The sequence below is a fragment of the Grampus griseus genome (assembly GCF_964374135.1).
Source record: "Grampus griseus genome assembly, chromosome: 8".
Lineage (NCBI taxonomy): Eukaryota > Metazoa > Chordata > Mammalia > Artiodactyla > Delphinidae > Grampus > Grampus griseus.
In genome coordinates, this window is record NC_139002.1 from 108,173,205 (window position 1) to 108,200,721 (window position 27,517).

At 57.6% G+C, this 27,517-nt stretch overlaps 1 protein-coding gene across 2 annotated transcripts in view; it reads left to right on the forward strand.

Moving 5' to 3' along the window:
* The first annotated feature begins 7,626 nt into the window (after positions 1-7,626).
* CARS1 (cysteinyl-tRNA synthetase 1) overlaps positions 7,627-27,517 on the forward strand; it is a 47,039-nt gene continuing 27,148 nt past the window's right edge. The window contains exons 1-7 of one of the 2 annotated variants that reach the window (XM_082660721.1): positions 7,658-7,700; positions 15,759-16,007; positions 20,080-20,171; positions 21,029-21,117; positions 21,587-21,683; positions 22,098-22,196; positions 23,051-23,200. In XM_082660721.1, the coding sequence (XP_082516847.1) occupies positions 7,676-7,700; positions 15,759-16,007; positions 20,080-20,171; positions 21,029-21,117; positions 21,587-21,683; positions 22,098-22,196; positions 23,051-23,200 (801 nt within the window). In that variant the 5' untranslated portion in view covers positions 7,658-7,675. Of the gene's footprint in view, positions 7,701-15,758; positions 16,008-20,079; positions 20,172-21,028; positions 21,118-21,586; positions 21,684-22,097; positions 22,197-23,050; positions 23,201-27,517 lie in introns of both variants that reach the window. The other variant, XM_082660722.1, reaches the window with a different exon arrangement.

Here is a 27,517-nt window from a genome sequence, read left to right on the forward strand (position 1 = left end):
GTGCAGTGTTCCTCTCGAAAATTGCACAGGCCTTGCTTACCTATCAGACAGTTGGCATTTCTTTCCCTGAAAGTGGCTTGGGAAGGGCCTGTCCTGCAGGCTCCTGTCAGCAGAAGAAATGACTTTGTTCTTTAGTCGCCTAGAAGCAGCCAGCCCAAGGAGATGCAGATGCCCATGGACCTTGAGAGGGGCCAACCAGCCCCTGGTGTGGAGACCAGGCCGATGTTGGAGGTAGAGGACTCAGCCCTGGAGCCCGAGGCCAGGACTCACCCAGGACCCTCCAAGGACGCTGGGGAAATCCTTGGGCTACAGGAGCTGGGGGCCAAAGGAAGTCCAGCAGCCCCAGAGCAGACACTACAACAGACTCAAGCTCCCGAGGCCCCCAGGCCAAGCAGAGGTGTCCCCTCCCCTCCACAGCCTGGAGCTGGTAAGTGGACCGTTGGGAGGGTCTGATGACCAAGCCCCTGCTCGCTGAGTGCTGAGTGCAGGGCTGTGTGTGGCGCTCTTGCAGAGTTCTTAGGTCTGAGTTTCCTGAGGCTGATATAACGAAGTCTCACAGCCCAGGGGTAGGGAGGAGGGTGTTTAAACATCAGACTTTTATTGTCTCATGGTTCTGGAGGCTGGAAGTTGGAGATCGAGGTGTCGGCAGGGTCACTTCCCGCCGAGGGCTGTGAGGGAGAAGCTGGTCCAGGCCTCTCCCAGCTTCTGGTGGTTTCCGGCAATCTGAGGTCCCTTGGCTTGAAGGAGCATCCCCCCATCTCTGCCTTCATCTTCACGTGGCCTTCTCCCTGTGTGTGAGTCCCTCTCCAAATTTCCCCTTTTTATAAGGACCCCAGTCATATTGGATTAGAGGCCACCCTAGTGACCTCATCTTAACTTGATCGTGAGCAACAATGCTGTTTCCAAATACGGTCACAGTCACAGGTACTGGGAGGACTTCAGAACCTTTGCGGGGACACAGTTCAACCCATAACCTTCCCCAACCCTACCTGCTGTCTGAGGGTGTAGCAGGGAAGAGCCAATTCTGGCTCCACGTTGGATCTGCTTCTTTGACTTTAGCCTTCGCTTTTCATTGCTTTTGTTACTATAATCATCGATAACGGCCTGCCTCGGGGAACCCTGCCCCCCTGCCTGAATATTAAACTAAAGTGCCTCTGTTCAGCTCACAGGGAGACAATCTGACCCCGCCCACCTGTGAATGGCTGCAAGAAAGAAGAAATTCATGCATCCCCTCCTCAATTCCAGGAGATGATTTGCAAGACCGACGGCCCTCTTTACTTTACTTCCCCACCGCCTCTCCCTCTCTATTCTGCCTTTTTACTTTACTTCCCTGATTCTATAGAAGAAAATGGCACCCAGACTCCGATAAGGTGGTTATTTTGAGACATAAGTCTGCCATCTTCTCGGTCTGCCGGCTTTCCGAATAAAGTATTCCTTGTCTCAACACCTCATGTCTGACTTATTGGCCTGTGTGCGGTGAGCAGCACGAGCTTGGACTCGGTAACCAGGGGACCATGGCACCCGGGGGGGGGCAGAGGCTCAGCGTGTGTCCTCGCTGGGCCCCAGGGCTGGGAAGCAGCAGGACCGACGAGGCACAGCCCGCTGGTGCTGGACCTGAAGCCTCCTGCGCTGTCAGCAGAGCTGGGCCAAGCACCCCCTGGGTGCCGGGCTTGGCATCTGGAGAACACGGGGCTGCAGGGGCAGGGTGTGGGATGGATCCCGAGATGGGTGGGATTGTCCCCGGTGGGCCGTGTCCAGCCGTGCACAGCAGGAAGCGACGGTTCCTATCCTCCGCTGTGGGGCTGCTGGGGGCTTTCCCGAGTGGGTGACACCTGAATGGGGTTTGACAAATGATCAGACACCCACTAAGTGGCCCTGCGGGAGGGCCAGTGTTGCTGAGTGACGAGCAACCCTAAGGCAGGGCAAGGTCAGGGGTTGAAGAAAGGGGAGACTGGGAGGAGATCATGGACCCCTGGGCTACCCTTGCACAGCCACGGGGCTTGAGAAGTCCGGAGACTGTAGGTTCCATGGGTCCTGCGCCCTCATGCATCATTTCAGGGAGCCGGCCTGTGACTTTTGTCGGATTCTCCAGGGCTCCTGAGACGAATAAAATGCAGAAGTTGGGGCCCCTGCCGAGGGTCAGGTCAGGGTGACGTGCCGGTCCCTGGGTGTCCCTCTGGGGCTGTGCTGTAACAGGGCAGCTGTTCTTACCCTTTTTACCAGCCATGGGACAGAGCAGTGAGTCCTTGCCGGCCGTGGGCAGAGGCAGAGCTGAGATTTGAACCACGTGGTCAGGCTCCTGGCCTCAGGCCCGGGCATCTCAAGGAACGCCTGGCCTCACCCAGGGAGAACCCCGTGCTCGTGGCAGCTCCTTCAGACGGGTGGTCAGCTTTCATCTGTCTGGTGTCCCGTCCATGCTCGGATTTCCCTGAACTAGGAGGCTGTGTGGATAAGTCCCTAATATTTGTCCACAGTGCATGTCTGTAGACCTGTGTCCTCTCCATTGTCTTATCCAGAGAGCAGGTCACCGACAGGTGACATTGTTCAGCTGTTACCCGCACCCCCCGGGGGGGAAGGAGCAGGGCCTGGGTCTGGGAAGAGTCAGGAGCACATGCAGAGCATCAGGGACCCCCGCCCGCCCAAGCAGGGGCAGCCGTGACGGCACGGTGTCACCCGCACGCCCAGGCCGTGTCCTGGGGGAGCGTGACCCAGAGGACACGCTGGGCTGTGAGCTCTCTGCTACCCGTGGGGGGATGGAGTGGGGGTGACTCCCCACGGGCTGACTCAGGGGTCTTATCATGTTGATAGAGGCCCACCGGCCCCACCCACAGCTCCCACAAGAAACCAGGTTCTGGTTCTATTTCCGTAGAATTCCTCTAAGAGGCCGCACAGGTTTCTGCTCCTGGAACCATTTCATTCTCTTCTCTCTGCAGGAATATGAACAAAAGTAGTTTTTGAAGGACGTTTCCTGTGTTGGTAAGCAGTCTAAATTCTTCATTTTCTTTTTTTATTTGTTAACATTTTTTTTGTTAACAAATTTTTGTTAACAAATTTTTCTCGTTTATTTGTTTAGGCTAAATCTTCCTTGTTGGGACTTCCCTGATAGTCCAGTGGCTCCCAATGCAGGGGGCCTGGGTTCGATCCCTTACTGGGGAAATAGATCCCACATGCCACAACTAAAGATCTCGCATGCTGCAACAGAGATCCCGTGTGCCGCAACTAAGACCTGGTGCGGCCAAATAAATAAATATATGTTTTTTAAAAGTCTTCCTTCTTTGACATGAATGCTAAGGCCTAACGTCTTTATTTTTGAGACGGGGGACCACCTGCCTACCCGAAGCTTAGGGAACTTTCCTGTGGACTTGAGATCCACTTTTTCACATTCACCAATGACAGTAGAGAAACAGATATTTGCCAGATATAAGTTTTGTGGGGTTCATAAAGAAGGATTGGATGTTGTTTTAATTTTATTATACATTCCTGTTTTTAAGAGAAAGTATGAGTGGGTGATGGGAATACTTATCTAACCCTAGATCAGTGGGTCCCCATGGCTGGGATGCTACGGGCTTAGGGGCAAAAAAGGCAAGATTTATCGAGCACATGCTGCGTGCCAGGTGCTTTTTATGATCTTATTCTAACAGCTCTGGGAGGCTGCCCCATTTTACAGATTTAAAACACGACAATCCAAAGCTCAGAGAGGCTACAAAACTTGCCCCAGGTCTCAAGGCCTAACCTGGTCCCCCCGCTGACGCCAGGAGGCCCACCCGTCCGGAGCACCTCACAGCCCATGGCTGCGTGGCATGTGAGAGGGGCAGGGCAGGGCGGACGTCAGCAGATGCTTTATCCACAGGGCTTCTGACTTGCCTGGGGTTCCTTCTCCCAGGTTCATTGGCACCAGTAATGAATGAGCAACAGACGTGTCAAGAGACACAGCAGGTCATGGCCAGACCTTGGCCTCCTGGCCCCTGGGCCTGATCCCTTCTGTGGGATCATCTGGGCTGGCGCAGGGCTTCCCAGGTCGTGGGCTCAGGGCAGGTGGAAGCACCTCTAGGGCCACACTCCTGGGAGCCGAGTTACAGAGGATGCTCCACGGGCCTCCCAGGAACGTAAACAAACTCTCCCTTTTTGCTTTTATTGTTTTCATCCATCAATAAGATCTATTGTGAATTCAGACATGAGGTTCCAGAAAGTAACTGGACGATGTTATGGGGTTTACTGGACTAGAAGAAAATGATGAGATATGGGAACCCCAACATCCAGGAAATCTGGAAGAGCTCCTCAGGCGGAGGAATGGGCTAGGGAGGGACATTTCTGTATTTAACTCATGGCTGCCCTCCACAACATGGAGCTACAGATATGTTCGCAAATTATAAACAAATTGGTTGCAGAAGGTATCTTAGGTGCATGCAGAGCGCTCCCAATAAACTCTTTTCTGACACAGGGCTGTTACTTTACGCAGTGTCCTGGATGGGTAGGGTCTGAGCTTCTTTTTTTTTTTCTTTTCTTTTCTTTGCGGTACGCGGGCCTCTCACTGTTGTGGCCTCTCCTGTTGCAGAGCACAGGCTCCGGACGCGCAGGCCCAGCGGCCATGGCTCACGGGCCCAGCCGCTCCGCGGCATGTGGGATCTTCCCGGACCGGGGCACGAACCCGTGTACCCTGCATCGGCAGGCGGACTCTCAGCCACTGCGCCACCAGGGAAGCCCGGATCTGAACTTCTTTTCCAGTTCTGATCCCACCAGAAACTTCATGAATCCCAGATGGAACTGCGGTCCTTATCCAAATGGATTCTGTATAAACTTCCAATGGGGACATCAGCTCTGCCCACAAGCAAAGGTGCTTCTCCGTCAGGGGCACTGCCTGTGGCCAGTGTGGCAGAGATGGGATCCCAGGGGACGGCTGATTGCACTGGATGGGCTCACGTTCCTCGGAGCATTTCCCTAGGCTCTGCGGCCAGGAGAGTTTGGTGGTTGTCCTTCTGCCCCCACCAACTCCTTGATCTCAGAGTCACCATGACGTCTGCATGACCTGGGACAGGGCGTGGCATTGAGCAGGTGCTCCATGAATAGGCACAAGGAAGTTGGTGACAGGCAACCCACAGGCCACTCTGAGTAGTCAGAGACGCTGGTCCATACCTGGCCCTGGGACCAGACTATCCCTATCAAAAATGGGCAGAAGGCTCTGCTCAGTATTCTGTGATAACCTCTATGGGAAAAGAATCTGAAAAAGAATGCTTATATGTATATGTATAACTGCATCACTTAGCTGTATACCTGAAACGAACACAGCGTTGTATATCAACTACACTCCAATATAAAAAATAAATTAAATTTTTTAAACTGGGCAGAAGAAACAACAAAACAAAGCAAAAAATGGGCAGAAGACCTAAACAGACATTTCTCCAAAGAATACAAACAGATGGCCAATAGGCACAGGGAAAGATGCTCAACATCACTAATTATCAGAGAAATGCAAATCAGAACTACAACGACGTATCACCTCCCACCGGTCAGAATGGTCGTCATCAAGAAGTCTACAAATAACAAATGCTTGAGAGCGTGTAGATAAAAGGGAATCCTCTTACACTGTTGGTGAGAATGTAAATTGATGCAGCCACTATGGAGAATAGTATGGAGGTTCCTTAAGAAACTAAAAATAGAGTTACCATATGATCCAGCAATCCCACTCCTGGGCATACATCTGGAGAAAACTCTAATTCCAAAAGATACATGCACCCCAATGTTCACAGCAGCACTATTCACAATAGCCAAGACATGGAAGCAACCTAAGTGTCCATCGACAGAGGAACGAACAAAGAAGATGTGGTATACATACAATGGAATATTAACTCAGCCATAAAAAAGAATGCCATTTGCAGCTACGTGGATGGACCTAGAGATTGTCATACTGAGTGAAGTAAGACAGAGAAAGAGAAATATCATATGATATCGCTCATATGTGCTATCTAAAATATAATAGAAATGAACTTATTTACAAGACGGAAACAGGATAATGACACTGACACAGTGAATATACCCAACCTTTCCATCATCACAAGGACCACTCATGTTGCCCTTTTTTTTTTAATGTTGCATCTTTTTTTTTTAACTTTATTTTATATTGGAGTACAGTTGATTGACAATGTTGTGTTTGTTTCAGGTGTAGCCGCATCCACCTTCTTCCCGCATTAACTTCTGGTATTCACTTGTCTTTATTTCTATGATTTTTGCCATTTCAAAATGTCAAATAACTAGAATCACACGGTATGTAATGTTATGAGATTTTTTTCTTTGCATTTAGCATAATTCTTTAGAAAAGTAGCTTAAACTGTTAAAGTTTTAATGCCAAAGATACGCTTTTGCCAAAAAGTTGTACAATTTAGCAATACTTGCTTTTATACTTTTTCTTTACCTAATAAAATTTCCATCCTAAGTGTTTCTTTTCATTCCCTGTGTGTGCAGAAGCTTGAGTGTGATGTCCTTGGGAGATGGTATCTTACACAGAGGAAGGCACAGGCCCTGAGGATGTGATCTGTGGGCTGAGGGACTCTAGAATGGGGATTAAACGCCAGAGAAGCCTCTTCTCCTCGTTTGTGTTATTCCCCCCGGGGCCTCTGTCTCTGGGAATGACAACCCTGTCCATACAGAGTGTGTGCTCCACCCTGCCCCCCTTTCTCACTCACCCCAAACATCATCAGTCCTTGGAAATGCTGACAAACCAGCTGCTTTCTTCCACCCAGCACCAAGTGTCTTCAAGTTCATTATTAAAGGAAATGCCATAACCACCAGTCTCTCTCAGGACTGAAACGTGGGTGTCATCCCCGGCCCTCACCTCGCTCACCCGCCCCACCCCATCCCAGCATCTGCTGCCCCTCATGGCTCTCCCAGATCTGCCTGCTCACCCTGCTGGTCCAGGGCACCGTCTCCTCTCCTACAGACTATCGAAAAGGCTTCCTGCCAAGTCTTGCTTTCCTCCTGGCTTTCCCTAATCCACTCCACCGCCACACAGCAGCTGGAATGAGAGGTCTACAGCACAAATCCAGTCAAGCCTGCTGGGTCTCTGCCATTCCTGACTTTGCTTACAAGATGCTTCAAGAAGCGCCAGCCCTAGCCTTTGCCCCAGGCTCCAACTCTCGCCAGGGCTGCTCCAGCCTGCCCTGCGGTCAGGCTGAATTTCTCAGTGGCATGCTCTCTGTTGGTATCACTTGCAGGACAGTACCCTCTGCATGGAATGCACTTCCCACCCATTCCCAATCCCCTCCTCTAAGCCTCCTTCCAACTGGTCCTCCCTCCCCGGACCCTGGGAGACAATTTTTCCACGGAAGTGGGTGGGTGGGCGGATGGTTCAGGCGGTAATGCGAGAGATGGGGAGCGGGAGATGAAGCTTCGCCCTTCCGCCTCTCACTTCCTGCTGTGCGGCCCGGTTCCTAACAGGCCGCGGACCGCTACCGGTCCGCAACCCGGGAGCTGGGCACCCCTGCTCAAGGGCACTGGCCGCAGCGCAGTAGGAACTACAACTCCCAGCATGCCCCGGCCTGCGGCGTCTCGAGCCCGCGGCGGTTGCCTAGCGACTGGGCGTGTCCCGGAAGGCGCACCGCCTCCGGCGGGACTTCCGGGGCGGTGGTTGCGTCAGATTCTGGGAAGCTGTCGGCGCGGCCGCGAGTGCGGCGTTCCAACGATGGCAGGTTCCTCCGCGGAGCACGGTGAGTGCGCGCGGCGGGCGGGCCAGCGGGGGCGACCCCGGGCCGAGGGGCGGAGGGGCCACCGGGGATCTGAGGGGGCGCCAGGTCCCTGAGGGGCGGGTCTGAGGGCGCGCAGAGGGCGGGGCGCGACCCCCGGGCGCCCCCGGCAGGCCCCGCTCCTCCAACCTCGCGGGGACCCGACTCCGGACCCGGAACTGCCGAGGCCACCCCGTCCCCAGACTCGGTTCCCTCCTTGGGTCCTCCAGGTTCCATTGCGCCTTGACCCCAGGACGTGGCCCTGCGTTTCCCCCGCCGGTCCCTGGGCCGGACCTCGCCCCTCCTGTCCCCTGGACTTTGGAGGACAGGCACAGCCCTAGGGTGGTTTTCGTTTCCGCCCAGCCCGGGCAGCACCCGGGTTGGCACTTAGGAAAATGAGGCCGAGGAAACAGGGTACGCGGACATACAGGAAAGGGCTTGGGGTTTAACGAAGGCTTTCATCTGCGGCTGCAGACAGTGGCCATTGGGACCTGCGTGGTCACAGCGTTATTGCCCCACTTTATTGCCCCCTCCGAGGTTCCGTGAGCAGCTCTGGCTCTGCCCACCAGAGTCACTCGTGTCGCCAGCCGGTAGACACGCCGCCCACAGGCAGACTCCAGGGAGCGCTGGGCCCTTGCTCCCCTCCCTCAGGCGAGATTGTAGGTGCCAGACAGACCGGAGGTTGTCCCTGGATTCCCTCGTCTGGAGCAGACTTTCTTCAGGAAGAACTCTGAGTGTGTAGTATTTATTCCCCGGGCTGACGGGTTTAGGCTGTGCAGGCTTCCTGGAGCCCTGTGATCCCTCTTGCTCCTGGGGTTCCAGGCGGGAGCTCTGACCACCTGGGTAACCCAGTGACGTGGGCGGCCCCTGCTGACAGGGCTGCTGTGGTACCCACCTTCCGGGCGCCCCGCATTCCACCCGACAGGTGTGCCTGGATTCCAGCGCCATCTCTACCCACCTGGAGCCTCGGCCCTCGGCCCTCAGAAGTGCACCCGGACTCCTGTAACATAGCAGCGTGGTTGACACCCCAGTCTTCTGAGCGAGCCGGGCTGGGGGCCCACCTCTGCCCCTTCCTCACGCGCAGCAGGGTAACACGTCCCCGCTCGGAGGATGTAGTGGGCATTAAAGGGGCTGGTAGAGGTTAAGGGTTGAGAAGAACACTTGGCATGAAATGGGGGCTGTGTCCGGGTTGAGAGCCCGAGCTTGTTTCTTTTCTGTCTTCCTTCCTTCTTTCCTTCCTTCTTCATTTGTGAACACAACTGACGTATTTGATTTTGGGGTTTTGGTTTTTTAATCGCTTAGGAACTTGAGGTTTCCAGAGCCTTGGTAAGAACTGGCCTGTTTCTGGAGATTGATACCAGAGTTCTAGACATTCTTGGTTTCCGGGTTCTGAATGCTTTTCATTCTCAAGGTTGGATTTATCGAAAGTGACCATCGTTCCGGACTTTTTAAGGAGACCCTCGTCTAGAATATTCTTCCCATTTCTGGTCATCTTCCTTAAGTTGGCTCAGAATGTCCATTTGGTTCCCTGCCACTGGGGTTAAAGCTTTTCCTTTGTAGCTTGAACGTGCAGCCTGTTCCAGGGCCCAGTGTTTTTAGAAAGACGAGTCTCATCCCCGAGGACCCCGGGGTGGATGGAGCACGTGTCAGAGGCTTTGCCCTGCAGATCGGGCCACTTTGGTGGCTGTGTGTTAGGTCAGATTTGCAGTTTAATTTTTTATGCAGTTTAATTCAAAGGTTCTTCGTAATAACAATGCAGCTAGCTTTTTTTCTTAGCATGAGTCTGTGCTAAATGCATCTGCGGGGGGCCTGTAATCCTCAGAGCAGCCCTTTGTGGTCGATACTGCCCTTATCTTCCTGTGCAGGCGAGAATCCTGAGGTTCAGAGAAGCTGAGTGATTGTCCAAGGTCACACAGCTAGCCAGGGCCTGTGTGACTGCAGCAGGGATGTTGACTGCGCTGCCTTGCTGCCTTTGATGACTCTATTCAGATGAACAGCAAGCACCCCAATTCCAGAGGGCGTCAAGGCAGACCAGAGGAGGAAACACTTTCCTGTGTTTCCCAGAGAAAAAATGAAACGTACATGTTTATAGACTACAGACATTTGCTCATCCCTGAACCCACAGTCTCCTGGTATTTACGCCTTAAGAGTTGTGAGAGATAGTGTCCTCGGGGGGAGATTAAACCGTTCCCAGTGTCCACACTGCTGTCCCCGGGCAGTGGTGCCGTCTGATCACCTGCGTGTCCTCAGGGCATCAGGTCACGATGGTCCTCATGACCTAAAAATCCCACGTGAAAGATTCACATCTGCTGTTTCTGTGGGAAATTGCCCGAGTGGTTCAAAATAATTTCCTTAAATAGATCTGTCACTTTATTTATTCAGTAGATCTGCTTCAGGCACCGGCTCTGCCGGACGCTGCTGGGCGTGGAGATGCAGCATGCCTGGAGGAGCGTCTCGGCCTTCCTGGGCCTTCCGTCCAGCGGGGCAGGGTGGCCGGAGCCCAGAAGCCCAATGCCTCCCCAGGTTGCATGGGCCATTCCTCTCTTGGTCACTCCCCAGTGCGTGTGCTGCCGGGTGGCCTGAGTCTACGGAGGTGGTTCAGGGCCCACAATCTGCCAGAAACTTGGCCGGGTCCTCCTCTGCCAGCTGCCCTGTGGGCAGGGCGGAGTGCAGGGAATCACGCCGGAGGCCCTGCTGGGGCAGGTCCGGACGCTGCTGTGGGCATTAGCCTCCTGGCCAAGCCCAGCCCCGGAGCCCCGAGACAGAGAGCCTGGGTCTGGGGAGCCCCCTGTGCTCTGCTCCTGAGGGAGGGCCTGGCTGCAGGGCAGGTAGGGAGCCTCCCGAGAGAGGCTGGAAGCTGATCCTAGAGAAAAAAGAGGAGCGGGAGTCCTGGCAGAGAGCACCTCGTGCACTAAGACCTGAGGGCCAGCAGCACTGCTTTCCGGCAAGTTCCTGAGGCCAGAGGGGGGAGGGGGCTGGAGATGGGCCACAGGACCAGGTCTGCAAGGGCCTTGCGCACATTTGCGGAATTTGGGTCTTGTCTTTGCGTTCTGGCAAGATATCTGCCCCCTCCCCCGCGTGTACCAAGGCAGGGAGAGCAGGAAGAACCCAAGACGGTGGTAACCGGCGGCCTGGGCCCGTGGCGGTGGTGGGTGTGAGAAGTGGACAGTCTGGGGAGGACCGGGGCAGGTGCTGGGTTTGCTGTGGGATGAAAGAAACAGCCACCCAGCTTCAGACCCAGTGGGGAAGGTGGCTGTACCGTTCCCGGACTTGTCCCCAGTTGGAGGGCGAGACATGATGCTTGGGAGCACCCTGTGGACACGTGACCGCTGGGCCTCCAGGGCTGGTGCTCAGGACGGAAGGGGGCGCTAGAGAGGGCCTGTGGGAGGAGGTCCTGGGTGCCGGGAGTGGGTGGCATTGCCGCCAGGTGCATGCACCTCTCTCCTTTATGAGATTCGTGTGAGGAGGGGATGCATTCGTTTGAGAAGGCTTTTCCAGTCCCCGTTCTGAGAGCCACCTGGGCAGGCTGGGAAGCCCCACAGGAAAGAAAAGTGGGCCTGAAGAGGGACCCGGGGGAGGGGCAGCTGCAGAGGCGGGCCAGGGAAGCTGGAGGAGCCTTTGCAGAAAGGATCTGATCCACAGGGCCGGGTGCCGCCGGGGCCTTGCAAGGTGTGGACCCGAGAGGCCTTCAGCAAGTGCGGGAGGGGTGCAGACCCCCGCTGCGCTGGGCCTGGGAGCTTAGGAGGAGGGCAGACCTGCGGTGAAGGGGCCTGCGCTTCAGCAAGCCGCCTGGGGGCTCCTGAGCTCTGCACCCGCCCCACCCAGGTTCCGATTCCAAAGGTCTCAGGTGGGCCTGGAACGGGTGCTTCCAGGAGCTGGCCCTGCTGCCACTGCGCTGGAGCCTCACTGAGCGGGAGCCTGGCTGGAGCGGAGGAGGGGGTGGGAGAAAGCAGGCCGCGGACTGCTGTCCAGCAGGTGTGAATGCTGACGGGAAGGGGCCAGGGGAGGTGACGGCTTGGTGTGAATTCGGTTCCTTAGCTGGTTCTTGCGTTTGTGCGAGTTCAGTAAGCGTCTTCTAAACTGTGAAGACCACGGTCCACGTTTAGGGCCTTCCCACAGTCAGAAGGTGTGTGTCCTGCGATGCATTTCTGGATGGACCTGCGGTGGACCTGGCGGTGGGTGTGGCGTGTGCGTGGGGCTCCCTGGGGAGGGCCAGCGTGGCCAGTGGGCGCCCTGCTCGGGAACCATCTCCTCTCATCTTGGCATCACGGGCTGATAGCCAGACCGCAGTCTGGCCCAAACCCAGGGCCACTTGAAAGCTGACCAATTTTTAAATTTGTTTCCTCAAGTCACGCTTAGCCACAGCTGCCACGGTGACCCCATGACTGTCCCGCTCTGCCCTGCGGGCTCCCTGCTCCAGACGGGGCTTTTTAAATGCGTGTGTGACCCCTGGGTAAACGCCTCCAGGCAGTTTCAATAGTAGTAACACAGGAGCGATTAAAATAAGAGTAATGGCAACTGCCGGGCGCCGGCTGTGTGCCCGGCATATTTCAAACAGTTTACAAGTGTGATTTCACTAACGCTCACCAGCTTTACCAGGCGTGTGTTGTGTGAGCCTGATTTGCCCTTGAGAGGAGCCCGCCGGGTGAGGGAGGGGTGCAGACCCCGCTGAGCCCTTGTCCCCTGAACTGCTTCATTAGTGCTTTAAAGCCATCGTGTTGGTAGAATGGTTGACGTGTTTTTCTCATTGTAAAAGTAACATACGCTTATTGTAGAAAATGTGCACAGCGAAGAAAAGAGAGGGAAATAAAATGCCCTGTGAGCGCACTCCTCCAGGGTAGCCGACGTCAAGGCCAGGCAAGTTCCCGGGGGTCTGTGTTCCCTGGAGTAGTTCCGGAGTGAGGGAAGTCTGTCTGTCCAGTGCTGTCCTGGGGGTAAAGGGGCAGGGGGAGCTGGGAGACCACACAGCTTCTCAGAGAGGGGCTTCCTTCCCCTCCCTCCTGTGTCCTGGCATAGATGGCTGCACCAGAGGGATGCTCGGAGACGGGCAGAGGGAGCTTGGAGGGTCGGTGTCGGGTGACCAGCTGCCGAAGGATGGCCTGGCCCGCTCCGGGATGCGTCCCCCCACCCACCGCCCCGGCTCTGTCCACCCTCTGGCAGGTCCTCTGACTTAGCTTTCGTGAACTGAACTTTCTCCATCACGAGAAAGGAGCACGCTTGCCGACTCCTGACGGGCTGGCAGGGCTGCCAGGGAACCGTGCCAGGTGCAGTAAAGTTCCCTGGAAGGAAGACTCCGTGCCAAGGAATTTCTGTAGCGTTAGGTTTCCCGGTGCCCAGGGCCGCCCCGGCAGGTGCTGCTTCCTTCTCCCTGGGTGGGACAGAGCGGTCCTGTCAGAGAGGGGTGGGGGGCACGGGCCCGCCTGGCCTTCCTTCACTGTCTCAGAGGGGATCTGAGCCCTCAGGCTGGGTCCCTAGAGCCAGCCACCTGCTCCCGGGAAGGAAGGCGAGCTGGCTGGCGCTGCTCCAGGGCCCTCGTGGGTTCCCCAGGCTTCCCACTGGCACCTTGGGCGGGAGGGGCCGCCTCTGTGTCTCTCTTTGCTTCCTCCGACACTTCCAGGAACTGGAGTGGAAAGCAGCTGCTTCTCCTGCTAGGTCAGGTGTGGAACAAAAGCAGCGCCCCCTGTAGGTGTGCGCCCTCGGGCAGCAGGGCCCCAGCGCAGCCCGCCACGGGTCAGAAGCCTTCTTACACTCAGCCGGGTCCCCACCCTGGTGTCTGGGTGCCGGGTGCTTCCCGGGAGGGGGCTTACGAGGCCCTGGAGTGACAGGTGATGCCGGCCTCCCGCGGGCAGGCCTGCACTTCGAGGTGCATCTGCCGCCCATCCACTCGTTCAGCAAATTCACTGAGTGTCTTCAGAACGTTCCAGGCTTGGTTCTAGAGGCTGAGCATATGCTGAGTGCATGAATCGGATAAAATCCCGGGGGGTGGGGCAGACAGTAAAGGAAAGAAAGCAGGGAAGTGTGTGTGTTAGAAATAAGCGCTGTGGAGAAATAAAGCAGGAAGGGGTCGGGGCCCCGGGGGGCGGGGGCTCACTTGGAACAGTGCCCGGGAGGACCCAACAGAAAAGGGGACACCCGTGGAGCCCCGAGGAAGGGAGGGAGGCTGGCTGTGTCTGGGGGAGGCTTCCAGGCAGGCAGGGCAGGGGGCATGAGGGGCGGGGGCGGGAGCTGAGGTCAGAAGGGTGTGGTGGCCCTCCTGGCCGGCGCGAGGACCACTCTTGGTGGGACGGGGGGTCTAGAGAAGGAGCATGGGCCACTCTGGCCACGGTGTCCTGTGAAGCCCGGATACCAGCAGGGGCGCCTGCATCCCGGGGGCCAGGCGAGAGGAGGGCTGGACCTGCCATGGCAGTTGGGGTGAGAGGGCTGGGTTCCGGGTACGTTTAAAGGTGGAGGCCTGCAGTACCCAAGGGCATGGCGCGGGGTGCTCTGACGGTATTCTGTAACGGGCAGAAGGGTATTCCTAGCCGTGCGCCTCAGGGCCACCCTGGGCTGGCGCCCCCGCGGTGCGGTGGGCAGGCAAGCATGCCGGTCTTCCTGGAAAGCCTGGGCTTGAGAGCCCAGGGAAGACGTTTCCCTGGTGCCCATGCCTGTCCTGGGGATGAAGAGGTCGGGATTCAGGAGGTCCCCGAGAAGCCAGCCTCCGGGAGGCTGGGCCCTGGATGGTCGCAGCCCCTCCGTGGGGCACCTGAGGACGTCCGGAGATGCTGCCGGCTTTGGCCCTTCTGTTGGCTCCTTCCGTCTCACCCCCGTGCCCAGGAAGGCAGCTCCAGGTAGGCCCTGACGGAAGGGTTTCCCACGGTGGAGACGGTGCAGGAGGGTCTCGTGTGCACAGCTGCTTCCCCACACGTGTGCTCTGCTGTCTGTTTGCAGGCGTCCTGTGGGCTTGGTCGGGGCGAAGTTCCTGTTTCTGTGCCAGGCCTGGCCGGTGTCGGCCCATATCTCCTCCCCGCTCGGAGCCATCCCACTCTGGCTCCAGCACGGTGACCCAGGGATCTCGTGGTGTCAGGCAGCTGGCCGCGAAGGGCTGCGGTGTCAGGGTGTCTGCCCCGTTCCCAGGGAGAGTGAGAAACCGGGCTTGTGCTCTCCCACTCGGAGCCGACTCCGGGGCTCAGGGTGTGTCTGTGTGGAAGGGAACAGGCGCTGGGCCCTGTTCACACTCGTGGACTAGGGGACCAGGCTCCCTCCTGCAGCTTCAGGGACTGGTCTGCGCCCCTCCCCCCGATCTCCTACTGCGCCCCCCCAGCCAGCAGGTGATGAACGCATCCGCAGGGTAGTTGGAGCAGTGATCGGGGACGTAGGGAGGAGGTGAGGGTCTCGGGCAGCAGGGGGGGAGGAGGGGCTCAGTGGAATCAGTGCCGTCTGCCGGCTGTGCCTGCTGCCTGGTCCTCGCTCGGGCTGGACTTCTGTCCTCCCACGTCCTTCCTGAGGATTCCAAGGCAGAGGAGTGGCCTCAGGTCCCTGAAGGGGGGCAGGCTTGTGCCAGGTGCTGGCTGGACGGTTGGCCCCCTCTGGCAGGCATTTCCGGGGGCGGGGCCGTGGTCCTCCCAGGAGCTGGGCCTTGGCTGCTAGAAGCCTCACTGGTGCCGGGTTTGGAGAGCTCTGCAGTTCTTAGGCGCCACCCATCGCCCACCCAGGGACGGGTCAGCACCTGCCCTCCCAGCACCCAGTGCACAAAAGGGTGTGTGCGTGTGCGTTTCTCTTTAATTGAGGTGAAAATCACCAACGACGAAACTAACCATTTTAAAGTGCACAGTTCAGTGCGTTTAGAACCTTCACAGTGTTGTGCGACCACCCGCTCTTTCTAGTTCTAAAACATTTTCGTCCCCAGATGGGAACCCACTGGCAGTCACTCCCCACTCCATCCCCCAGCCCTGGGCACCCGCCCGTTCTGGACATTTCCCAGCCAGAAGGGTGACCCTGGGACCCCATTCTCTGGACTCACCCAGGCCTCCAGCCCCACTGACGCGTGTGCCTCTGTCTTTGCAGCTCCCGACTACAGGTCCGTCCTGAGCATTAGTGACGAGGCAGCCAGGGTGCGGGCCCTGAACGAGCACCTGAGCACGCGTAGCTATGTCCAGGGCTTCTCCCTGTCCCAGGCGGACGTGGACGCGTTCAGGCAGCTCTCAGGCCCTCCTGCCGACGCGCAGCTCTTCCACGTGGCTCGGTGGTTCAGGCACGTGGCCGCGATCCTGGGCAGCCCCCGCGCCCCAGCCCCGCCCTGTGGGCTCCAAGCAAGTGAGTAGCAGAGCGGCTCCCCGGCCGTGAAAACCTCCCCTCGAAGTTCTGTTCACACTCGTGGGCTAGGGGAGCCCACGAGTGTGACCTCCCTCTGAGGTCAGGGCCCTGAGGGTGCGAGGCGCCCACGGGGGAGCCCGCGGGGCTGGCACTTGTCCCCGCACTCAAGCAAGCAGACTGGGGGGCCTGCCGGCGCCCCCCGAGGGGAGATGAGGACAAAACGCCGAGAGGTCAGCCCCCAAGGATCACGACTCCGGCAGCTGCTGTAGCAGAGCCTCTGGGAGGGCGGAAGGCCTGTGCCCCTCTCAGGGCCGCCTTGGCCGTCAGCTCACTCCCGACCTGGCTCGGATTTGATTGGCTTCTTTTCCTTTATTCTTTCCCTAAGATTGCAGGGTGTGTGTCCACCAGATTTAGAATTATTGGATCTTAAGGAAGTATTCATGGACATGAACTCTTTGGAGACCAGAGAGAAGGCGTTTCTGGGCTTTGAGATAAGACCAGTCTTGCAGCTCTGGCCCCCACCTGTCGGTGTGATGTGTCTGGACCCTGTTATTTCAGGGGCGATTCTGGAAAGTCTCTGGGGCGCATGGTTCCTGGGTGGTCTCTCTCCTCCGGTGAATCGAGGTGCTTCTCCCATAATCGCCAGTGCCCTCAAGCGGCTCGGCCCCCCCGGGGGGGCTTCGAGTACGCACCCAAGCAGCGAGAGGGGTCCAGTGCCGTCTGAGTCGTCCCTGCTGGGCTGGGCAGCCTGCGGGGGCCTTTTCCAGATCCCTTCGGCTGGGACATTTGGACCGTTTCCCAGCTTCTGCACCTCTGCCTGGTCTCTGCTGGGTCCCCCTCTGTAACGGGGCAGAGGTGGGATGTCGTTTCTCCAAGCGTGGGGTGTGTTTTGGTTTTCTCGGTGATCCTGCAGCAGACACCCCTTCCCCGGCATAGGTGGGAGCCTTGCTGTGTAGAGCGTCTCCTCCCCGTGCTTCCAGGCGGTGACCCAGGGGTGTCTGCGGTGGCAGGGCTCAGTTGTCAGCTTGTCCCCCAGGTCCCCCCTCCCGAGGCACGGCCTCTGGGGGTGGAAGTCAGGGTGGGTTGGGGGCACGGCCTCGGCACGGCCTGTCTGGTGTTCCGTCCGGGGAACTTGTGGGGAGAGTGATGCAGACACACGTGAAGGAAAGGCGGGTCTCTGCCCTGCCAGTCGGGGGGCCTGCAGGTTCACCAGGGCGGTGAGGGAGGCACCTGGACAGCGCCAACAGGACTATTCACCTCCTTCCATTTCCAAGTCCCCCGTCACCAATGCCTCCCGGGGGCCGGCAGGGACCCTGAGTGGCCGGGGACGGCGGATGGGCTGGTGCCCAGAACCCCCAGAGCCGGTGTCCTAGGCCGCGTCCTGGATGCCAGTGGCCGAGCGTCCGCCTCCCCGCATTGCTGGCCCGTCTCAGACATCTCTCCAGCCTGTCCTGGGCGGGAGTGCCCCCTCTCCCAGCCCCTCGATCCACAGTGCCCCGCCGGCCTTCCCTCCATGTCCCACTCCTGTTTGAGACCCCCAGCTGGACATCTCAGCACCGACATGCCCACAACTGGCTTGTCACCGTCCTCTGCGCTGGCCCAGCCTAGGTCCCTGTGCCTCTTGCCGTGGCCACGGGCCTCAGCAGCCCCGGGGAGCCACTCAGACACAGGAGGTGGACCAGGGCTCTGCCTAAGCCCCTTCCCCACCTCTCTGTTCCTTGTCTCACCCCCTCCCCATCTTGTTGCCTCCTCTCTGCGGCCCCAGCAGGGAGGGTCCACTGTGCTCAGGGTTTCAGCCCTGCTGTGCTCTGTGTCTGGAGTGCCCCTCGCCCAGAGCGGGGCTCAGTCCAGACGGCTCCTCCTCCCGGGGCGCCCTCTGCCACTGGGCCCCCCTCACCCCCCTACCCGCCCTCCTGGGAAGGATCTTCAGGGCCTGCCCTTCACTGAAGAAGGCGTGTTAAGTCCCCCGGAGCGTGGGTCTGTCTGCGGCTGGGTGGGGTCTTCAGGGATGTGAACCTCTCTGCTGCCCCTCCTCCGAGGCTGAGGTGCGCGCTGCGCCCAGGGGACTGGGGACCTGGCTGGTGCATCTCCCTCCATCTCCCCTCGGCACCCTCCCTGCCTAGAGCCTCGTTCTCAGGGCGTCCCTGAGCGGCACGTGCAGGTTATGTTGTCAAAGGTCAGGAGTTCATTTCCCCACAGCAGCCACGTGCCTGGGGCAGAGCCAGGGCAGGACTGGGGGTGCTAGCGAGCAAAGGCATGCACAGTGTTTCGCACAAACCAGAGGAAGGGCAGCCGCCTCAGGAGTCTGTGTCGGGGTGGGGAGGGTGCTGTCAGTGCCGTTGTCGGGCAGGGGACCGCGGAGGGGCTCTGGTGAAGCGTCCTTCTTGGTAAACCGAGGTAACCTCCCGATTCTCCCCTGTGGCAGATGGGGGTCGTGTGTGCTGGTTGCCTTGAACTGTCACCGGCTGTGTGGCTGTAGCCACGCTTCGGGGAGCAAGAAAACCCAGGTGTGACCCGGTGTCCTGGACAGTGTCCCGCTGGCCGGGCTCCCTGGCTGCACCCTCAGCTGTGTCCTGTCACTGCCGTCTTTTCAGATGAGCCTTCGTTCCCCCAGACCCCGAGCCCCCCACCCCGGCCCCTGGCTCAGGGCAAGCACGGGGGTCGTCAGGCTCACATCAGTGTGTGGGCAGCTCTCGCCGGCGTCCCCTGTTGTCCCAGGTGGCAGCTCTGTCTTTGTGTTGGGAGCCGCAGCATCTAAGCAAGGGGAGGGGTTGATGGAGTCATAAAGGGGCAGGTGGAGCGTCATCGAATCGTTTGCTGCGTTTACAGTGAACCCTTAGACCACGCCTGACCTCAGGAGGCATTCGAAGTGTCAGGGGGACTTGGGCTTGGCCACCTGGGGGTTTGCTGGCGCTCCCTGGGGTCAGGAGCTGCTGGATAGCGCTGTCTGTCCCCCTCCCCGTCTGCCGCTCTCTGCCTGCCTGTACACATGTACACACACACACACAGCCACCTCCCACCCCCTTCACCGGTCAGTTACGTGCATCCTCTGGGTGGCACGTGGCCAGGCCCAGGGCTGAGTGCTCCGTGACCCTCAGTAGGGAGCAGCAGGTGGTTGCCTGGTGGCCACGCTGGACGTGGATTCTGTGCCGGGAGGAGGGAGAATCGCTTTGCAGACACAGAGGCAGGGGTCGGGGTTGGGGGTGGTGCCGAGAGTGGGCACCTGTGCCCTCAGGTGTGCAGGCGGTGTGCAGCCCGCGCTGGCGCCAGGAGAGGGCTGCAGAGCACAGCTGGGTTCTGGGTGCAGGAGCAGTGCCTTGGGGGTAGCTGGAAGGTCACCAGATGCCCAGGGCCTGTGAAGACTCAGCTTGGTGGCTCTTTCCGGCCCAGGGACGGAGCTGCACCCCGCCAGGCTCTTGGGGCGCAGGCTGTGTAAGGCCTGCCCTTCACCCAGCGGGAGGCGTGTGCGCATGAGCAGCAGGGGCAGGGGGTGGGGCTGGAGGAGGAGGAGGTGGGGCTGCCGGGGGACTGTGATTGGAGAGGCTCAGCTCCGTGAGGGCGTGGGGAGGACCCGGAGCTGCTCCCAAAGGCCTCCGGGGCCCATGTGGAGCCATGAGTGCCGGCATCAGCACCGTGTCCGGGAGCCTACATGTCGCCCGGGTCGGGGACAGGAACTGCGCGGGGAGCCGGCCACTGGCCCGCAGCTGTTTCCGTCCTGACCTGGCTTCTGCGCCCGGAGGTGGCCCACGTCCTGGGAAGCCTCCACGGAGCCCGTCCTCCTGAGGGGGTGGCCAGCTGCGTTGCGGTCCAGGCATGCGGCCGGCCCGTGTGCAGGGCCCGCGCCTCCCGTGCGCCCTCAGGCTGGGTCGGGCGCCTCATGCTTGGAGCCGGTGGAGGGGAGGCTGGGTGTAATGGGCCTTCTCCCGCCCCGTGGGGTTGGGACTGTGGGATGCGCCGCCACTCAGACGTGAGCAGGCAGAGAGGGGGCACGAGCGCTGGACGCGGGTGACGCTCTCAGGGTCCGCTTTCCCCTTGTCCCGCGGGTGACCCAGCTGTGCTCTCTCCCTGGCAGGCAGAGGCCGGCGCACGCAGCCCCCGTGGTCTCCTCCAGCCGGGTCCGAGCCGTGCCAGCTCCGCCTGTACAACAGCCTGACCCGGAGGAAGGTAGGGGGGCCCTGGGGGCAGGGGCGGCAGCTCTTAGCTAGCGAGCGTCTTCTGTGTGGCCGGGGCAGGACTGTCCTCAGAAGCACACCTGGCACGCCTCAAGGGGCCTGCCCGTTGGCGCTCTGGCTCTGGCTGTGCTCGGGGCCAGGCCCGAGTGTAGATGCTCGTGGCTGCTCTGAGCCAGGCCAGGAGCCAGCGTGCTCTTGCAGGGGACCTGTGGTGGCAGCTGGTGTCCCAGTGCCAGCCAAGCAGGGCCTGTTGCTGTCGGGGGCCCAGCAGGTGTGGGGACGAGGGCAGTATCGGCTGGGGCCGCTCAGCAGGGCCAGTGGCTCCAGAGATTTTGAAAAGGACTCCGGCCGAGGGCTCATTGGATTGCCATCAGCAAGCACCCTGAGCAGATGGGAGACGGGGTCCCCCTCATGGACTTAATTGGTGACAGCGGCCCCTGAACTGGTCTGAGACCATCGGGCCGTCGGCGGGAGGCCTTGCTCTCTAGGCCGGCTCCTCTGGGATTGCGGACCCCTGGGCATCTGAAAGGAAGCATCCCTGCTCACGTCGTTCCTGGGGGCAAAGGCAGGGCAGTCCCTGCGCTCAGCACGGGGCCTGGCTCGCAGCAGTGCTTGATGAACGGAAGAGCAGCAAAAGCAGGAGCGTCCGTCTCCTTGACCCCCAGCTTGCGTCCCCGAGTGGGATCCCAGGGAGGAAGGGGCCTGCCCCCATCCCAGATGACCGTGACTTTCCCGTAAAGCTAAGCAGTCCTCGTGGAATGTGTAGGAACCATTTGTCTCTGGCGGCTGTGGTCCTGCACGGTGCCTCCTGCATCCTTTGTGACGGTCATTCCTTCATTTCCAACCAAGGACGTGTTTGTACCTCAAGACGGGCGGAGGGTGACGTGGTACTGCTGCGGGCCCACCGTCTACGACGCCTCCCACATGGGGCACGCCAGGTAGGGCTGCACCTGGGCGCCGCTACAGGGACCCAAGCTCTGAGAGGAAGCGCAACGCCCAGCCTTTCCTCTTATTTTTAAGAAGAAAAATTTTATTCCGTCAGTACTACATATTCACTGTAGAAAAACTAGAGAGACCAGATAACCAGAAAGAAAAAGCCCACAGCCCCGATGTTATCACTCTCCTGGACTCTGACCAGATACTTTCCTCCGTGTGCCTGGCAGTTCCTCCTCATCCGAGGCTCTGGAGGTGGGGGTGGGGGGTGCCCGGTGCTGGGATCCCTGACACCCACACCCGTGGCCAGTGTGCAGTGCCCCCTGCCCCGCAGTCACGAGTGGGGTGGGCATGAGAGTAGCGGTTTTGGGGGGAAATGCGGGGGATCTTTTTCCTTGTATGTGTTTTAACTGCAGAGCCAAGGTGATGTGCGTGATGTGCTGTGTGGAAAGGTTTGTCTTTTTATTGTCCTAGGTCCTACATCTCCTTCGATATCTTGAGAAGAGTGCTGAGAGATTACTTCAAATTTGACGTCTTTTATTGCATGAACATCACAGACATTGATGATAAGGTAAAGGGAGTTTTCAAGGTTAAATTTTAAATACAGTGGACGGTACGAGGGAAGAAATGACTTTGGGTAAGTTAATAAAGTAACGTGGGCTTGAGTGCCCTCAGCCCAACACATGCTGTTTGAATCCCCTCTGGGACTTGTATCACGGTTTATGCAGATGATGATGTCCTGTGTTCAGCTGTTTGGATGCTGTTGGGAAACCTGGGGAAATGTAATAACACCCGGTGCTCCAGGGAAGGCACGTGCTATAGTGTCTGGCGCTGCGGGGAGGCCGGGCCTGGCTCAACATGTTCGGACAGTTCCAGCGTCGGTGGCGGGGCGGTGTGTGTGGGTGTGAGCTCAGGCACCGCCCGGCACTCTGCACAGGGACCCGGCAGGTGCCGAGCTGACCCCATTGCCCTCCTCTGCTCGCAGATCATCAAGAGGGCCCGGCAGAACTACTTGTTTGAGCGGTATCGGGAGAAGCAGCCCCAGGCAGTGCAGCTCCTGGAGGACGTGCACGCTGCCCTGCAGGTGGGCCCCCGGCCGCTCCTGGGTCCCTACGTCCCCACGTCCCCACGTCCCCGTCCCAAGCGCAGGGGTTGTCCTCAGCGCGCTTCATAACGTGTAGGGTCATGATGTCTCGGTCGCAGTGCTCCCCTGGCCCACGGGGGAAGCCGCCAGGACGGACGCACACGGGTGGGGCGGGGGGTGGGGGTGGGTGACCGTTGCTGCCGCTTACGGGAGAACCTCAGAACCGGTCGCGGCGATCTGCGCCGACTTGTGAATCTTCCACGTGGAGCTCACGAGCAGATGACACGCGTGTGACCAAGACGCAGAAGCTGTGCTAAGCTTCTCAAATGGGTGGTGCTGGAAATTTCTGGAATTATTTGAAGAAATTAGTTCTTTCCAATTTAATATTTTTGTTTTGAATAAACAGTATTACAACTGATGGTGTCAGACAGTGAGGTCAGGAAAAGGCATTTTCTTCTTTTCCATCATTGTTATCTTTAGTAATTGCAGTAACGATTGTTGTTGTGCTTTTCATGTATCTCTGGAAGAAAAATGTAGGAATAAAATTAGGGCTTAGCAATCCTCTAGGCGGACGAGGGGGGCCCACTGGGCGGTGGTGCCTTCGTGGTGGCAGGTGACACCCGCGTGGCCCCGGGCACAGCCTTAGGACGCTGCCAAGCCCGGCTCACTCAGACGAGGCAGCGCAGGACAGCCTGGGCCGCAGGCCAGGGTCCCTCTGGGGTGACACTCCACAGACACAGACCTCTGGGTCGCCACGGGCAGTGGGCAGAACTGGCCTCGTGCGTGGAGTCACCTCTGCACACGGGGTTCTGCTGAGCGGGCATAACAGCTGTGGCCTCTCCTCACGCTCGCAGCCGTTTTCAGCAAAGTTACGCGAGACCTCGGATCCCGACAAGAGGCAGATGCTGGAGCGCCTGGAGCGCGCCGTGAGGCTGGCGGCGGAGCCGCTGGAGGAGCCGGCGCGGCGCGGCCTGGCGGGGGAGGAGCTGGACGGCCGCGTGCAGGTGAGGCTGAGGTGGGTCCCGCCGGCCCCTCGCCTTTGCCCCACTGCCTTCAGGGAAACAGCAGGCGCTCTCGGGGCGGAGCGGGCTCCTCAAGGTGCTTCCCACTCGCCGGGGACTCTGTCCAGCGTTGGCACTGGCAGCACCTGGGGCAGGCGGAGCGACAGATGCCGGTGGGCCTGAGCTCCGGGGCCGCGGGGACCCGCTGGGCTTGAGCCTTCCCCGCGGCGGCCTTCCGCCCCTGAGGGCGGGCTCCGGGTGCCCGGCCTTCCTCCGGTCCCGACGGCCCTTCTCCTCTGCGCCGGCGCCCCTGCTGGCCGCTTGCAGAACCGCGGGAAGGACGCAACCAGGGAGGCTGCGGCCGAGGGCGCGGACGTGTAAGGGGGTGGCCGCCTGCAGGGCCCCCCTCTTCTGGGGCCTCGCGGGGCAGGATGCTTGGTGTGCTTGTCCTGAGCTTCGTGAGGAGTCAGGCGCACGGGGTCTTGGGGACGAGGGCTATCCCGCTGGCGTGCTTCTGAGACGGGCCACACGAGGTCCCGCCCTCCCTGCAGTGGACGCCTCGGGCCCAGCCGTTTATTTCTTCTCCTGAGAAGCTGGTTACGTTTCCGTGTTACCAGCAGTGACGCTGGGAATTCTCTTCCCAACGATTCCAGTGAGGTCCTTTTTGTTAAAATTGTGGTAAAGTACGCGTAACATACAGTTCACCACTTGAACCATTTTTAAGTACATGTGTTCACATGGTTGCGTAAACGTCACCACCGTCCATCTCCAGAAGTTCTTTCATCTTCCGAAACGGATGCTCTGTCCCCATGGAACGCTCACTCCCCTCCCCTCCCCCAGCCTGGGCCCCACGTCTGCTTCCTGCCCCCATGAATCTGGCTCCTCCAGGGACCTCACACAAGTGGGGTCACACCGTGTTTGTCCTTTTGTGACTGGCTTATTTCACTCGGCAAACTGTCCTCGAGGTTCAGCCACGCTGTAGCCTGTGTCAGAATGTCCTCTCCTTAAGACTGAGTACTGTTCCGTGATGTGGGTGGACCACGTTTTGTGTGTCCTGTCATCCTTTGGTGAACGTTTGCGTTGTCTCTTGTGAATCATGCTGCTATAAACATGGGTGTGCAAGTATCTGTTCGAGTCCCTGCTTTTAATTCTTCTGTGGGTATACCCCCAAAAGCAGGTTGTACGCCAGCTCAACTTTTAATATTCTGAGGCACTGCCGTGCTGTTTTCCATAGTGCACAGGGGTTCCAGTGTCCTCACAACCTTGTCAACCCCTGTGCTTTTCTGTTTTCCTGACTTTGCAGGACATTTGGTCCGTGCCAAGAGGTCCTTGAAATTTGGTCCCATCCAAAACGTCCATGGTTATATCTGGTCCATGCCAAATGGTTTTAGATAGGACCACACTTCAAAGGCTTTTTGGTGTGGACCAAACGTCTTATGGACCAGATGTCTTACATGTAAATGTATCCTCCTACTAACATGCTGCCAGTGTCCTGTTAATTTGCCTATACACCAGCACTTTGTGTTGCTGGATTCGTTCCTTTTTATCAATGGAACGTATACTGTAAAGTGGTAATTACTGTGGTTTGAACTTGCATTTCTCCAGCTTCTCCTGAGACTGAGTATCTTTTCACATGTTCACTTGCTGGCTATAATTCTGCACATGCATCTTCTGCCCCGTTTTCCACTGGGCTGTTTGTCTTCTTACTGGTTTGTAAGCATCCTTAGGTTTTCCCTAGACACTAATCCTTTCTCATTTAAATGTGTTGCAAGCACCTTCTCCTAATTTGTGGCTCTTCTTTTCACTTCCTTTTAATAACAGAGGGTCTTAGTTTTAATGTATTCAACTTTATCTGTTTTCCCTTTTATACTTGGCAGTTTTGTGTCTTAAGAAATCTTTCTTGCCCTGAAACGTGAATATATTCCTCAGTATTTTCTTCTGAGGATTTTAAAGTTGTACAGTTCACATTTAAGTCTTTGATCCCCCAGAATTAGTTTTTGTAAGTCATGTGAGTAGAGATCCAATCCCCTCTCCCCCACACAGATACGGGAGGCCCCCCTTTCCTAGCCCCTTTCTGTCGTGTGTCGTGTCTCAGTTCTGTTCCATAGATCAGGTTAGCCACTCTGTGTGAGTCTCACTGCGTCTGTCACCAATGCCTGGAGAGGTAGGAAGCCTCACCTTGTTTTTGTTCTCCAGGTATGGTTTTCTTTTTTAAATATTTATTTATTTAATTTATTTTTGGCTGCGTCGGGTCTTAGTTGCAGCACGCGGGATCTTTCGTTGCCGCACGTGGGCTTCTCTAGCTGTGGCATGCTGGTTTTCTCTCTCTAGTTGTGGCGCGCTGGCTCCCGGGTGTGTGGGCTCAGTAGTTGTGGCTCGCGGGCTTAGTTGCCCTGTGGCATGTGGGATCTTACTTCCCTGACCAGGGATTGAACCCACATCCCCTACGTTGTAAGGCGGATTCTTTACCGCTGGACTGTCAGGGAAGTCCCTCCAGGTATGTTTTGAATGCTCCTTGCTTGTCGAGTCCCATACAAGATACTGCTGGGGCTTTATTTATTTATTTATTTATTTACTTATGGCCGTGTTGGGTCTTCGTTGCTGTGCGTGGGCTTTCTCTAGTTGCGGCGAGAGGGGGCTGCTCTTCATCGCAGTGCGCAGGCTTCTCATTGCGGTGGCTTGTCTTGTTGCGGAGCATGGGCTCTAGGCACGTGGGCTTCGTAGTTGTGGCACATGGGCAAAGTAGTGTGGCTCGCGGGCTCTAGAACGCAGGCTCAGTAGTTGTGGCGCACGGGCTTAGTTGCTCCGGGGCATGTGGGATCTTCCCAGACCGGGGCTCGAACCCATGTCCCCTGCATTGGCAGGCGGATTCTCAACCACTGTGCCACCAGGGAAGCCCTTCAATATTATATATTGAAGGATCATTTCAGAGCTCCACCTTTGAATGTGTTGATCCTCTCTATTCTATTTCAAAAAAAATTTTTTTAAAGAGTTTATCGTTTTAGAGCAGTTTTAGGTTCATAGCAAAACAGGTTTCGTGTTTTGATAAATAAAGGTTTCCTGTGTACCCCCCACCCCACCCCCATACACACAGAGCCACGCCCACTGTCAGCATCCCCCCCCCCCAGAGCCGTATGTTTGTTACAACTGGGGAAACTACACTGACACGTTGTCATCACCCACACAATAGTTTACATTAGGGTTCTGTCTTGGTGGTGTACATTCTGTGGGTTTGGACAAATGTATAGTGATACGTATCTGCCCTTAGAGTCTTCCACACAGTAGTTTCCCTGCCCTAAAAATCCTCTGTGCTTCGCCTGTTCATCCCTCCTTCACCCCAACACCTGGTAACCACTGATCCTTTTACCGTCTTCATAGTTTTGCCTTTTCTGAATATCACAGAGTTGGAGTCATGCAGTATGTGCCCTGCTCAGATTGGCTTCTTTCACTTAGTAATGTGAATTTGAGGTTCCTCCGTGTCCTTTCATGGCCTGATAGCTCACTTCTCTGTAGCACTGAAGGTTAGTTCATTGTCTGGACGGACCACAGTGTATCTACGCACTCACCCACTGAAGGGCATCTTGGCTGCTTCCAAGTTTTAGCAATTAGGCATAAAGCTTCTGTAAACATCCATGTGCAGGTTTTTGTGTGGACACAAGTTTTCACCTCTTTTGGGTGAATACCAAGGAGCGTAACTGCTGGATCATGTGGTGAGAGTAGGTTTAATTTTTTTTTTTTGCGGTACGCGGGCCTCTCACTGCTGTGGCCTCTCCCGTTGCGGAGCACAGGCTCCGGACGCACAGGCTCAGCGGCCATGGCTCCCGGGCCCAGCCGCTCCGCGGCACGTGGGATCCTCCCATACCAGGGCACGAACCCGTGTCCCCTGCATCAGCAGGCGGACCCTCAACCACTGCGCCACCAGGGAAGCCCCTAATTGTTGAAGAAACCGCCAAACTGTCCCCCAAAGTGGCTGCACCATTTTCCACTCCCACCAGTGGCGGATGAGAGTTCCCGTTGGTCCAGATCCTCACTAGCCTTTGGTGTTGTCAGTGTTGCAGATTTTGGCCATTGAAATAATGTACGGAGTATCTCGTTTTAATTTGCATTTCCCTGATGCCACACGATGTGGAGCATCTCTTGATATTTATTTGCCATCTTTATGTCTTCTTTGGTGAGGTGTCTGTTAATGTCTTTGGACTTTTTTTTAATCAGGTTGTTTTCTTATTGAGTTTTGAGAGCTCTTTGTATATTTTGGATAACAGTCCTTTATCAGATGTGTCTTTTGCAAATATTTTCTTCCGGTATGTGGCTTGTCTTTTC